Below are 15,044 nucleotides of genomic sequence, written 5' to 3'. Positions count from 1 at the left end.
TGGAATTCTGTTGCCCACAAGAACAGCAGCTTTATTTGTGCCATCCCAAGAGCTCAGCTGAGAGGGGGGAGCAGGAAAGGGAGGCAGCCTCAGCAGCTCCTCTCACACCAGTGTAATAGAGCTGTTGTTGAAGTCCTGCTTCTGCCCTCAGCTCCTCTCCTTCCACTGCTGAGGGCACAGAAGTGCACTTCTACATGGTCCAGTTTAAAGCTGGTACTTATTGAGAATCTCAAACAAAGGCTAGCATTATCCGTTTAAAGCAGCAATAAGAGTGATTTTTCAATGCTTCTTGCATCAAGCTGCCAGAAGGCAGTTCAATCTGCAGGAATTTGTAAAAGCAGCCACCCAGGAAGGTTGTTTTGGGGAATAATATTAGTAGAGAGTTCTGCCAAAAAGAAAGATGGGAAGATGGAGGAAAAAAGTGGGGTTGGAAGAAGAAAAACTACCCGCAGATAAATCTGTAGGTGTCGCCCTGTAACGTAGCACAAGACCAGAAGAATAAGTCATTGCTGCAAAGCAGTTAAATTCCCTGTAACTTTGGGGGTGCAATAGCATTATTAGAAGAGATGCTACAGGAGATTAAATATTGATTTCCCTCTCATTTTGTCACAGTGGGATGGAACTTCCTACAGTCTGCAGAAGCCGTGGAACTTCTGTAGGCAGCTCCCTGATTTATTGGCTTGGCGCAGCGGTGTGCTTTTACAGTACGGGGCTTGGGCTGCTTTTTTACTTAAAATGACAATTCCATATGTGAAAAAAAGCTGGTAATTATGAAGTTTTCTGTATGGGGAGATGTTAATCCCCACTGAGAAGCTAGCAATGTAAAAATTCCTTACAAGGGTCTTAATAAGATGGTAAGCTACTGAAGTGCATGGCTAATTCCGTTCATTTCCATTGTTCAGACCATCACTCACACACTGATAGCTTCTGCCAGCACAATATAATATTTCTCTCCTGACTAACTAGAGGGGAAAACAGCTGCTAAGGAGTAGATAAGATGACCTTCTATAAATTTCACAGCAGCCAAACACTAATTTTTGTTTATTCCAGACTAGTTATTGCCTCTCTTCCACATGCAGGAGTGGGAGTAGGAGTAGATACCAGTAGATACCTACCTGATTCTCAGCTAACGATGCTATAGAGTTTTACAACATGGGGCACTGGAGGCCAGCTGCCCTTGTCCCACCATGAAAGTCATTTAATGATGGCTGAAAATATTCTATATCCTTCCAGGAAGATGCAAAACAACAAACACATCCAAATTCAAGTTTAATTTTTAGAGCAGCTAGGGGTCAGGAGCATGTGCTTTGTTTTTTCTCCTTTTTGTTGATGGAAGCCCTGAATGAAACCAAGTACATTTTACAACTGACTCTGAGCTAACTGCAGCTATGAACTTCCATTTTTAATTTTAGGATGGCATCACCCCATTTGACAGTAGTCAGTTTGTCCTGATGATGATCTTGTCCTGTTGCCACAACTGTCTAACAGAATCGCTTTCATTCATTCCCTGTCTAATTACATTACCCTCTACAACCTAGTTTTACCTGTCCTTTTCCAGTGAGATCGCACTCCTTCCTCTCTTCTGTGTCCTCTCCCTTGTCTTGGCTTGCATATTTCCCTACTTTCTCTCTCCAAATTAGGGATTTCCATACTCTGAAGGCCCCCCAGAACAGTGACATTGGCCTACGCTGGTATGCATTGCTTAAATCTGGGACTAGACCTGCTCCCGTATTGACTACCCAGCCTCTGAGTCAAGTAACTTTTCAATACACTGTCAAAGTTCGAAGTAGAATATGTTCCTCGGTAATGTACTTCCGTGGTTATCAGCTGCTAAATTTGGCATTTAAAAGTGTGCACCCGTACTTCTGGCCTTCAGCTTCTACCCCCTGCACTGAAAGATGCTCTCACATACCTTTCACATACCTTTACCTTGAATTAGGTTGAAAAAAACACCTCCCAACACTGTTACTGATAGCAGATACTTCCAGCCCGTAATCCAGTTATCACCCAGCTTTATCTCAAGCTGGGCTCCTTCACTTCAGTGGCAAGGAAGTTAACTGAATGCCACACAAGTGATAAAAGCCAGGTGTTATTTCTCTTTGAAATAACAGTTTCGTACTGGTGCTTACAACCGCATGATTTTGAGGATTCTTCATCTTAATTAGCCTCTCCACCACTCACACAGTGGCACTGTTCTATAAATACAGTTATTTCAGATTCCACAACTGTTTCTGTTGTGCATGTCATTGACTTTAGGGGATTTTGAGTGGGATAACTCCTATTTCAAGTCACAGGCTTAAGAAAGCCTTCTGGAAGTTTTTCTGTGTAAGAATACTTTCACCACCACATTGCACTAATTAATAATAAAATATTAGGCTACTTGATGGAAGTTAAATCTTTAGTGTATGACTTTCTGGGTGAAAGTACTTAACCACAGGATAATAAAGCAGTTATTTAAAGCCAAAGTAATTCTCCTGAGACCAAAAGAGAACATTCCCAATGAGATTTCAGGAAGGAAGGAAAGACTGAGCTCTCCTAAAGACCAAATTCAGGCCACGCCTGTTTCCACTACCATCTCCTCTTAGGCTTCATTGCAAAAGGCATCAGGGCTGCTTTTCTTGGTCATTTGCAGTAACAGAGCTCCCATTTGAAGCAAGAGAGATCACATTATAACCATGGAAGGGTTAACAATCAGCTTTGAAGTTTGACTAAAGCTGTTATCTCCCAGTACCCTGCAATGCCTGCCAAGACAGTAGGAGGCCCAGATCATCCGATAACTTGTCAGCACTTCCTGCCTGCTGCATCCATTCAGGCCTTTGACATCATTCTCTCAAGGTGTTTCAGTACTAGGTGAGCTCAGTTAAAACCCAGATTAGTCTCATAACATGATTCTGTACGTAATTTATTGCAAAACCAAGAGCTAGCTGGATGATGGGAAGTAGCCTCTACTTAAAATGTAGAGAGATGGGCAATAAATACAAATAATAAATACATCTCCCTGCCTTTGAACACCACACTTACATGACCCATAATGAATTGCACAGTTGTAAGGCTCCTGTCCACAACATGGGCACAACCTGGCACACTGAATACTCTCGTAAAGCTCATAAGTTATCGATGTAACTTTATTTATTGAGCCAGATTTCACTGACTTTGCTTCCCTTAGATCTACCACTGGAAAGGGCCAGAGGGTAACCAAGGGTGTGACTTTTATCAGATGGAGACACCAGTATTGACAGGGTAGCAACAGGAGGCACTGCTTGATTAGGGATCCAAGGCTCTCAGGGGTAATTGCTTCCTTTAATAACCCCTCAGCAGCTCTTCTGCACTGCAGCCTGCCTGCTAGCCCCAGGCACAAAACAGCTGTGAGCATGCTGAATTAGAGGAGTAAACCCCATACAACAGTCACCCACTTAAACTGCATTAAAGTGTTTTTTTCAGTAGATAAACTTGTACCTCTCAGCTCTTCTGAGAGGTACAAGTATGCAAATAGCCAGACTGAAACACCGTGGGAGGGAGTGGGAAAAACTAAAACTTCTTTAGGATTCATTTTTTCCTCCAAACTTTTTTTTTTTTTTTTAAATGACCAAGATACTAAGCCCACTTTGGAAAAAAAGAACACAACACTACATACATCAAAATCCTTCTGCTTTTCTTTCTAGGTAGACTTCCCCCCCTTCCCCCCAACAAAAACATTTGCTGAATATCAACCTGAATTTGCAAACTGTTTTGATCAACCTGAAGCTGCATGTTTAAGAGGTGATGTTTCAGCTGAAAGCCTTCACTCATCCTTAATGCTGGCTACAAAAGTAGATATGCTTATACTGATGCTTCAGCACTGAAATTGCAGTGATGTGCTTTAAGAAGCTACCTTATTCCAGAGATGCCCCTAGCTTTTAAAATTCCTAACCAAATTTTAAGCAGCTCCAAAGGCTGAAGATCCATGGACCTAACACTCCAGCTCATAACTATTCCTTCATCTAACTGCAGTATATTCAGGTCTGGTATATCCATAACATTCTTTCCAAACTTGCACACTAATTAACCCCTTTACCTCTGATCTCAGTCCTATTCCTCATTTGTAACCCATTGTATTTAAAAGCCCACAACGGGGAAAAAACAGAACCAATTTTGTCCTCGTCTTCAAAGTTTAACTCAAGTTTAATACGAGATCCGTATTGATGCCCTGCCTCATTTTTTCCTCTACAGGCCTGCGTAAATAAAGAAGAGCCAGAGGATGGATAAATCTTGCACCCCAAAGGTTCTGCAGGAAACAATCCCCTGTGGCCTGGATCTCCAGCAGAGGAAATGCAGGATGGAGAACTCCATTCCATTTGTTGTTCCTTCTCTTCTTTTCATATGCAATGAATGTACACCGAAGGATGACCACGCAGTCTGTTCTTAACTCTACAAGTGCCCTGATGAACCATTCCTACCATAGCCTGGTGGTACTCGCCAACAGATGGCAGTGGCCTGAAGACCTCAGGCAGAAGAAGTTCACCAGGAGCCTCTCTCAAGAGATACAGTAGAAGTCGGAGCTGCTTCCTTCTGCCACAGATCCATAGAGAAGGAAACACCATAACACCCTGGGACATCTCATGTTTTGTAGTTAGTTTCTTCCATTCTCCTTTCCCTTGTTCTGGAAAGAGCCTAAATCCCTTAACACAACCTCAAGTCTTCCCTGCCTGTATAGAACTAGGTAAGGGCTATTTGCATTTGAGTTGTTTAGGCTCCTTGCACACCCTCCACTTTTTTCTTTTTTTTTTTTAAGTTATAGATGAGAACTCTTCCCTTTCTTCCCCTCACCCAGGACTCTCTTCCCCTCTTTATCAGTTATTCACTCCTTAGTAGTAAGAACTGACTTCAATGTTCTGTGACTTAAGTACTATAAATGCTAAACAGCTAAAAAAACTAGCACAAGCACCAAATCTTTACTCAGCATGGAGCTTAGCCCCATTTCAATGTGCCAAGCCATTCTCAGAGCAGCTGTAGCTTACTCTGAGTTTGCCCATCCACATTAAATTAACACTGGTGTAACCGTATGCACAACTGCTACCTGCTGCAGGACCCTGGAAAACACCCCTGGTTCCTCCTGGATCACATTTTTGTTCCTGCTTTCTTCACCACACAGCCACACTTCGGGCACAGTCCCAACAGCTTCTTGCTGGAAGGCATTTCTGTGATAGGATAACTTGGACGGGAGGGAACAGGGACTAGGAAAGGGGTGATATAACTGTAATTAAGTTGCATTAATGAGTTGCAGCAATTAAAAAAGTGTCAGTTTTGTTAACTAAATCTCCTAGCATGTTACGTGTCAAGCAGCGAGAGCGCTCGTCCAGCCATTCATGGCATTCCTTGGCTGGTACACTCCACATGCTGTCGTAATTCTTTGTCTTGCCTAGTCCAAGATTCCTTGGGATTTCTGAACAGTGCTTCACAGAGGAGTCAAGCCAGAAGCCATGCTAGGGAAGGAAAGTGTGGTGGAAGGATGGAAAAAGAAATAAAAACATTAAGTGCTAAAGTCAACAAAATGATGCACCTTTATTTGTCCCATTTGGAAGGGATCCAGGAAACAAAATGCTGTTCTATAAAATTAGTTCTAATAGAATATACACAATTTATATGCAACGTGCATTCCAGATGCCTACTGCAGCCAAACATTTCATGTTCTGATCAGATGCAGATACAAGCAGCATGTTCCTGAAGTTTTCTAAGGGTGTTTTTCCTTCTGGCCAGTCCAAGCCACAGCTTCTGATGGAGCAGAACAGACAGCTGGGAGTTGCTGCTTCGCCACTAGTTTCCTCAATTTGAGGAAGAAAAAGCTCTGTCTGACCAAACGTACTACCTCCACCTTCAGTGCTGTGCCAACTTAAAAAAAAAACAAAGCAGAACACAAGTTACTACACCATTCAGAGAGGTGGCATAGCAGTGTGGGTACACAGCTGCTTAGCACTTTCTCCACCTCTACTTTGATTCAGCCCATTCCTATATTATGCTTCCCTACTTGCCCTGCTTGATGTTCCCTAAAGGGGTAGAAAAAGAGTGCTCATCATCAAGATTTTTGCATTAAAACTTAAAGAAAGGGAAAATGAATTTTAGAGGCCCCAGATAAATGATTAGAAAATCCTGAATTTACACTCCCTGGTTTAACAAAAATCTTTTCCTCAGAAATTCCATCAGATGCCAGCATTCTTCACTGGCCCTCTTTGAGAACAAACAAAACTCAGCACAAGTGGTGGAGAAAGCAATGTTTCAGCTCTGAAGAACTGAAGTGTTTCACTAACCATTTAGCAAAGGAATTACTACACAGGGGAATTATTCTAGATGGTAGTGCAAAGTCAGAAAGGAATTCCTCAAGTTATTTTGTCGTCTGTATGTTTAATACTCTCTCATCTGACCAAGACTTAATGCCACAGCTACTACAGAAGCTAAAAACATTTCCTAAGTACTTTAACAAGACTAAGCACAGAGCTGTGCACTTAACAGCATGCCTCTTGACTTCAAAATCCTGCAGTAAAGATTAATTGTATACAGGACTGATGACTGAATAGCTTCTCAACAACTACCCTTCCCATTCTATGATGAACACAGGTAATTACGCACCTTTCACTAGAAGTAATACAAAGGATCAGGTGAGCTTCTAATATTTAGTATTGGCAACTGCTATGAAAAAAGTCACTCTGAGAAGACAAAGCGAGACAAGACACTACACATCATATTCCACGCTTAATTACCTCCTCTGGGTTTTGTTAGCAAAGACATTCCTTCTTCATGCTCTCACAGCCCTTCTTGCTGGTCTGCTTGTGCTAGACCTACTACTGTCAGTACTGCAAGACTACACAATAACTATTCTATTAGGGCAGAAACTCCCTGTTTGCATCTCCAGCAAGCCGTGAGATTAGGAGCAACTGAAAGCTTTGCTCAAGTGGGTTCTTACCAGAGGTTAGGAGTGCCCTCTGTTGGTGACAGGCATCGCTTGGGACTACTGCTAGTCAAACCAACTTTAATAATAATAAAAAAAAGCCTAGAAATAGCTGGCCAGTTTAGCCTCCTGTCATCCCGTTGATGCTCAGGCTGTGTTCCAGCTATGGGGAGCTGAAGTTTAAGAGGAAATAACACTAATCCAACACTGAGCTGTTTTCCCCTCCACAGATTAGTACACCCACTTAAAATGTATGCAGCTTTCACTGCTATTTTTAGTGGCAAAATAAAGCCAATGATAGCTTGAACCCAGATGCAATGCTTAATTTAGCACAGTGGTACAGCTCTGCTCACTGCAAAAGCTGCTGGCTGGCAGGAGACCCACCAGCTCCTCGGAGTTCAAGAGTTTAAACTGCTCAGCTGGTAATTTCTCATCGTTGCCAAAAGCTGCATTAATATTTACCTGACACCTTAAAGTTAAGGAGATGAGGCTTTGACCCTGTTCAGTGCCTGGGGTTGGACCTAAACAAGCGACTCCAGAGCTCGTGCTCCAGTCTTCACAGCTGTGTTTAAGTAACAGGTATCAAATCTCTCAGTCACATTCAGATGCAGAATTATTCCCACTTACACAACTTGGCATGCTTGGTCCTTATCCTCCTCCCTTCTTTTGGGGTTAGGAGTCTGCAGGTCCCTCACAATATCTTCTGTGAATTCCCAAGGAAACTGGTGGATAGTATAAGGTTGTTTCTCCCTCTACATGCTTCTGTAACTTGGATTTCCATCCTTCAGTGTTACCTACAACTTGATTCCACTCTGACATTGTGGGATCCCCACCAGCAGGGCACATACAAGAATCAGATACTCAGATCTCTGTAAGATAAGCCTTTTATTCAGTGAAAGAACAGCTAATTTAAAGACATTTTTCCCCTGCAGTTAGCAAGCTATAGTACCGGCAAACCTTTATTTGCTACATGACAGAATATTACATTTAAAATCACCACTTTATTAAATGTACCTCCTGGCACTGGCTAAGTTTTAGGCCAGGCTGCCCTGCAAATAAGACAGTATTAAACTACTTTTCTTCTTCTGTTTTATGAGTGGATTGCATAGATTAATGTTTCCTCTTTAGCACATCATAGCTCAGGACATGAAAGTCCTCACACTCTGCTGGATGACTGCTCTGCAGATCGGGCACAGTCTCAAGTTGAGGGCACACTCTCTACAAGCTACCAGGTGGCCACATGGAACAAACACAACGGACACATCTCTCTCCATGCACATTTTGCATGTCCTTTCCTCTTGCAAGCGGCGGAGCTGTTCTTCTGTGCTCAGCGGAGCTGCTTCTTCACCAAAAAAAAAAAAGAGAAAACCCAAAGAGTTAGTATTGTGACAGCTCTAGAGGGCCAGTCCTGTCACCTTAAGTGGTCACAAAGCAATTTGCTCATCATTTTGTTCAGTGACTGACTGGGAAAGTGTCAGAAGTACCTTTCTCAGGCAAATTTCACTCAAACTGAAAAGCTACAGCTATTACAGACTCACTCTTACCTACCTAAGGCTCAGCATATCTAATCATGTTGGACTGAGTAGGGACAGGTGTCAATATTGCAGTATAAAGATATGTAACATCCCTGATTAAAAAAGCTATTTTAAAATAATAGCCTGCTTTACAAAGGAAATCTAATTCCTCAACAAGGTCCCTATGTTCCACCACCATTTGGGCTGCTACACATTCCTTCTAAGGATTAAAACCAACATATACAATAACCACTGCTGCTGTTCCTATAAAAACCTATCCTGACCGTATCTGGGCAGTTCCCTCACCCACCACTGTCACCCCAGTGCACCTGGTTCCTTTTGTTGCTCAGACTGCATTTCTTCTCTTGACCATGAGATTTCAGCATCTGTAGAACCAGGAGAGAAGATGGCATTAAAACGCTACCCCTTCCTTCCCTCTTCAGAGGGCACTGTTGAAAGAGATGTGATGTCCTTGATGTCAGTGCCACTCAGTCAAGCACTTGTTTACAGAACTGTTAACCTCATGCACTCAGCCTGGTCAAGCCAATGCTTTCTGGTGCTTATGGCACTGTATTTTTGTAAGGAGGTTGACATATGTCCAAATCGAATTCTCTCCTCAGAGGTGGTTTATCTATCAGACAGCAGGAGTCAGCACCTGCTCACTCACTATTTAATCACTCTCACCTTTGAGAGAGTCATTTTATTTTTTGCTTTAGCTAAAGGGGTGGCCTGCTGATACAGAGACAGGAGCTTTGGAAAGTAGGCTTGTACCAGAAAAAGTCTATGGGAAACTACATCTTAGATAAACTTCACTTGTCACAGAGACTCCATAAGACAAGTAACACAAGACAGACATAAATAAGACACATTATCCAAACAGAACTATGGGTATTTTTGATGAAGTCCTTGATTGGATTTCAAATAGGCTTAGAGTACACATTCATCCTAAAAGCCTTGCTTCACACAACTGCCTCTGTCCGCCCATCTGCATCAACTGATGTGAGTTTGTGCAGAAACCCTACAATGTTCATCTGCTACTGCAGTTACGGGCAGACAGCTTCAATACTGTCTGCTACACCACGGCCTACTGGAGAGGTTCAGTTACTGATACTACAGTAATCACAGCCCCTTATTCTTCAGCCTCTTCAGGCTTAGGTGCATGACTGCTGTTAATTCCAGCCTAGGAAGAGAGGAGGCAGACCCTCAGGACAGTCCCAACAGCGCTCAAGATCAAGTGAATGAGAGGTTAAACTTCCATCAAGAGCATGGGTGGGCAAATCAGGCATACCTCTGCTTTCCTTCACACTGTTCTCTTCCAAATCTAGCTGGAGCAGATCAGAAATCAGTTCAGACTCAGACAGGTAGTGAGTCCCAGTCAGCATGTACTTGTTGCCTACCAGGCTAAGCATCAAGAATGGGTCAAAGCCCATCTCCAGGACATTGCGTGCTACAGAAAACGGATCCACAGAAGGAAGAGACAGCGATCTCCAGTTCCTTAGAAGATCTGTAAAGCAGTGAGCAGATACTTCACCAAAAAAAAAAAAAAAAGCAGGGGAGGGTAACTGGGCGAAGAGCATGCCGCTCTCTGAAGTCATTCATATATAAAGTGGCATTAATTTCACAACATTCCTCAAGTTATCTATATAGGCAGACCAACATCAAGATTTACAGCTTTTACTTCCAACCATAACTCACAAGAAAGTCATTGAAAGCAATTCCATGAGAGCCAGGAGACTAACTTCAGGTGTTTTATTGGACAGTGCCAGTGAATGAAGTCTCCATGTCTGGCCCTAGTCCAGAATCTTGTTTTCATATCCCAGAACAGAAGCCTCAGAACTGCTTTCATGAAGATCAAGAACACTCAAATTGAAGCCTCTCTCACCTCATAATCTAGCTCAACCATTCATCAGTTAACACTAAGTGGGAAATTCAGCTGGCAGCCTGTTCAAAGGCATAAATCTTTCTTAAGCTCACCTAGTGGACAAGCTCTTCAAGAGCATGAGGAAATCAGTTTTCCAGTTACACGAGCCAAATTTCACCTACTTAAGTTTTCAGCAGCAAATAACAGATGGTAATAGATCCCCAGAACCAGTCTGGGACCTTCTAGCTGTTCTCTGGTCTACTGAATACACTTCAAACGCTGCAGTCTGAACAACTCCACAGACAGAAACAGAACCATCAGAGCACCAACAAGTCCAGGTAGGGTTAGGCAAGCAGCCAAAAGTCACATCATCATCCAGACTAGCTGAATGTTCTGTTTTGAACAGGATAAAAGGTCTCAAGAGCAAGTACATTTGCTTCTTGTGCTAGAGACCATTTCCTAAGAATAAAGAGAAACTGCTTCTAGAACATCAAAACACCTCTCAAAAACACCAAGTCTACAGAGTGCACAGAAGCTGGGGTGAGGTGGAAGAACAAACACCACTTTTGACAGAAGACAAGACTCCACGTAATTACAGCACCAACCTTGGGAAGCAGAAGAGTCTTGTTCAGTCTGATCCCTGGAACGTCCCTGAAAACATCACAGGATGGTCACAGAAGAGCAGCACATACACCAGACTTCAGCTAACAAACTCCCATTCACTACACACAAAATATTCATGACTTACTGGAGGGCGAGCGCTGGCAAAGGACTCCTGAACACTGTTAACAAATTCTCTCCCCCTCGACCCCAACAGAAATTCACACCTGTAAGCAGAAAGTTTTAAATACATTAGTACAGGGTATCTCAAGAGCTGGCTTTAAGACAACACATGGAGAGAGACTCCAAACACACACACACACTACATTTTAGGAGAAATAGGAGAGTCAGCAGGTGAGGAGACATGATTAAGTTGTCAGGCCAACCTTTGGTTCTCCCACAGGTGAAGAGAATAACACAGACTAAGTGGCAGACCTACAAACAAGTTTTCTGTCTTGGCCCACTACTAAAACCTGAAGATGGTCCCTTACCCTGGAACTTCGGCCTTAAGGATTTGGAGCCTCTCAATGTTTCAGAGACTTTGAGATAGTTACAGACTATAGCAACAGCTTATGCAGTTAAACATAACAGAATTTACTCAACTAGCTTCCTACTTGGCTCTAGCCAGGTAGAAAAACCTAGAAACTAAGCTATAACAGGGCCTGGAAGCAGCACCCTTTACTTGTACACCTGTGTCTGACTGCCTTGTCCCTCAGCTGGTGGTACTTTTGTCTCATGGAATAAGAAAAACACACACTACAACACACACAATGTGCCTTTTGGCCTTGCTACAAGACAGATTTGTCGGCCAAGACCAAGTTACCTTGGATTCCATTTGGCATGCTCCCTCCACGGGTCATCTCCAACAGCCCAGTTCCTCACACTTCCATTACAGTAATAACACCTCACCGCATCCCCTTGTCCTGAAAGAGACATCAAACAGTGTATGAGATCTCACATCACCTGATGCTCCCCTAGCCCTAGATGAGAAGAAAGGGGAGAGATTCAGCACAAACCCCAGACTCCAGGACAGACCAGTTGAGCACATGACAAATTTATCAGCATTGTACAAGTTGTTTAGAGGCAGGAAATCCAAAGATAGTCAGAAATCCCAGAGCTGCAGCTGGCTGAGATGATTCCAGAGCTGGGTCACAAGCTAACAGCCCACATGTGATCATCTAGTTCACGTGCACACACACCTACATTTAGAGCACAGCTATAAGCAGTTATACCTATAAACACACCATTTCTAACCATGATCTGCCAGAACCAGCAGACAACACACACAGCTGCTATCCCATAAGCATAAAGTTTTATGGCAATATGGTCCCGAGCTCCCCACCTTGCTACTGCAGGTCTCTTCACAATCTGAAGAGTTCTCAGCTGTGCTTGGCTTTGATTTCTCTACACTGCCCTAAGGATGATGGAAGTTTCAGTACAGCCTGAACAATTTCAGTAAATTTGGGTCAGAGACATGATCTTCTGAACATCAGGGCACCATTTGGCTTATTTTGAGCATTTGGTTCCACTGCTCTCCAGCTTAAGTGGCAGCAGAGGATTGCCATCACAGGCTGCTGCCTAACAGTCCCCAGGTGAGCCTTTGTGGGGGGCTCTTAAACAGCAGATCTGCAAGAGAGAAATCAAGTCCAGCACAAGGCAGCTTTTAGCTGCAAACAGTGCTTTATGGTTTATCCTGTGCTCCTGGCCAAGCTGGTCTTCTCTTTTCCTTGAAATTTAATAAGGACAGAAACAGCAGCAGGTAAACTGAAGTAGCCGATGCTCTTCTGCTACAGACATGCTGCTCCCTGCTGTGAGCAGACAGGTGCAGATTTTTAGTATTTAACTGCATTTACCACAAGATTGAGGTTACAAAGCTTCAGTGAAAGTCTTACAGAAGTAGAAAGCCATTAGCAAACAAACTTATTTAACTCAAGCTAAGAGGAGCAGGTCAGTTATTTAGACAGACCTTCCTACGTGCACACCAGAGGTGCAGATTTGAGATGCAGCAATCACAACATTTAAAGATGAAAGGAAAGGGCAGCCTTGCTAAGAAATAGTACTCAAATGGAGAAAGAGGCAAGTCAGTTTTACTGCAATGATGAGAGCATGAGACATTCGTGATACCCAGGATTTTTCTCAAAGAGGGAACTTTAGTCTGTAGATGCAGACTGCCACTTCCCTCCACATCTCAGTTACTGATGTGCAGATATGAAACCCATAGATCCCTTCATCACATGGAAGAAGGAACATTTCTAACACAATTATCACTACATTAGATCACAAAAAAAGGATTTCCCACCCACAATATTTAATTACAGTCAATCATGATTAAACTAGAAGGATTTCCTCCAACTGCTCAATCCAGGAAGCTGGATTCACACTTTCTTTGACTTGATACCTATCCAGCAAAGCTTTCAAGGAGGAACCACCATATATTCATATGATAACAAGAAACATTACATATTTTGCTCAAAAAAGCATCTTTTCTAGTTTGGTAATACAAGTCCAGTGTCCTTATTACTTATGAATGTGAGCCACAAATGGGTTATCTATCTATAAATTTCCTTGAGTTGGATTCTTGAGAAGGCTGAGGTGCGAGCCTGGGCTTACACAAAACATGGCATACAAAGGAAGTGCCTCAAACCCTTCTAAAAGTGCAAGCAATAAATAGGTTCAACACCCATTAATTCCAGTAAAATATATGCTTAAAACACATCATCCTTCCATTCCTGTCAGTAAGGGGAAAGGCAGACTTACTAGTGGATTCATCAGTACCCAAAAACCAGAGTTCAGCATACGAGGGTCTTCTGCCCAAGCAGTACATAAAGCAGCACGTGCAGAAGGAAGGATGTGGTCTCTAACCATACCAGGTGTACTTGCAAGTATCTGGGCGAGCAATAACATTAAACACATCTTCAAAAACTACCTTGAATAAGAGTTTTAAGAAACACTGCGGATTTCAAAGTAGAGCTTCAGCTAAAGAAGGTGCTAATTCATCAGGTTTGCTTCTGTGTCTAGGAGCTACAAACTGGTGTAAAGATACCAGCTAACATACACATTCATATCACCAGAACAGAGCCAGAAACGTTTCACCACCAAAGTGCTGGTAAATACTTCAGCATAAAGCTGTGAGAAGCATCAAAGGAAGCAGCAGATGAGATGCTGTTAAGATGCCAGGCAGGCATCTTAAAGTGCTGCAGGATCCCAAATCAGCAGCACATTCACGAAGATATCGTGTGACAGCAAGGTAGAAATGCAACTGATCCTGCTTTACAGGGGACCACACTTGCAGAGGACAGCATGCTTCTTTGAGGGCTTTGGCAGAGTATGTTAGGTTGATGTGCAGTGTGGATAAAACACTCACACTGTGCTGTTAGCCAGCAATCTCAAGTACTCGGTTACAGCCCCTGCAGAGCCTTTGTTGTTTGCTCTTCAGAATGTTTCAGGTAAGCAAAACTTGCATAAGGCATGGTCAACTCCTCTCTCTAGCCAAGTCTTCTGCTTCTGCATTTCCTCCAGCATTTGGTACAGTAAATTCAGATTTAGCTATGGGTTCCCAGGAAGCACTGTACACAAACATACTTTCACAACATTACACAGATGGAAAGAGACTTTCTTAGGTGTTCCTACCTGTGTAAAAATATCCTGCTCCAGCCAGTTGCTCGGGACGCATCTCACTACTTTGCGGCCAGTTCTGAAATGTTGACAGCCTCATCTCCTCTGTCACCATTTCTGGGTGTGCTGGCAGATTGGGCACGGCTACCTCCTCAATGTCCATCCACTGCAGGAGGCTGAGGAGCTGCCCATCCACACAGTCAAATATTCCCTGGAGAGGAAGCTGTTGCTGGTTCTGCACAGTCCCATGGAAAAGAAATTCACAGAAAGGGAAGAACTTCAGGTGCTCCAACATCGGGCAATCGCCAGCTTTCCAATCCTTCAGGATACCACCACAACAGAAGCACTGTACGCAGTCTTCTGGACCCACAAAATAAAACCCAGCCTCAGCCAAATCCAAGGCAGGCACCGGTGAGCTGTCTGGCCACTGGGAAAAAGTCCTCAGTCTTCTTGCTTTGTCCCTCATGCTGAAATTGAAGAGCTTGAAGTGAGCAGTCCTGAGAGAAGCCTCTGCTGGTACTGTGTCCGCCAT

The 15,044-nt window shown here is 43.2% G+C and overlaps 2 protein-coding genes across 5 annotated transcripts in view; one reads left to right on the top strand and one right to left on the bottom strand.

Annotated features, from left to right (window-relative positions):
- NKAIN4 (sodium/potassium transporting ATPase interacting 4) overlaps positions 1-8,015 on the top strand; it is a 49,770-nt gene extending 41,755 nt beyond the window's left edge. For 2 of the 4 annotated variants that reach the window (XM_032198153.1, XM_032198152.1), the window contains 2 exons: positions 3,663-3,759; positions 4,210-8,015. In XM_032198153.1, coding sequence (XP_032054044.1) covers positions 3,663-3,703 — 41 coding nt within the window. In that variant the 3' untranslated portion in view covers positions 3,704-3,759; positions 4,210-8,015. The remainder of the gene's footprint in view (positions 1-3,662; positions 3,760-4,209) is intronic. The other 2 variants (XM_032198154.1, XM_032198151.1) reach the window with 1 other exon arrangement.
- A 45-nt stretch (positions 8,016-8,060) lies between these two features.
- Positions 8,061-15,044, bottom strand: BIRC7 (baculoviral IAP repeat containing 7). The gene is made up of 7 exons (XM_032198544.1): positions 14,528-15,044; positions 11,721-11,820; positions 11,046-11,124; positions 10,903-10,948; positions 9,725-9,940; positions 8,766-8,822; positions 8,061-8,264 (listed from the first exon to the last, which is right to left on the bottom strand). The coding sequence occupies exons 1-7, from the start codon at positions 15,042-15,044 to the stop codon at positions 8,062-8,064; spliced, it is 1,218 nt and encodes a 405-aa protein (XP_032054435.1). The 3' UTR covers position 8,061.

Source organism: Aythya fuligula, chromosome 16, assembly GCF_009819795.1.
Source record: "Aythya fuligula isolate bAytFul2 chromosome 16, bAytFul2.pri, whole genome shotgun sequence".
NCBI lineage: Eukaryota > Metazoa > Chordata > Aves > Anseriformes > Anatidae > Aythya > Aythya fuligula.
Note: the sequence above shows the minus strand (reverse complement) of the source record. Positions and strands in the feature narration are given on the sequence as shown.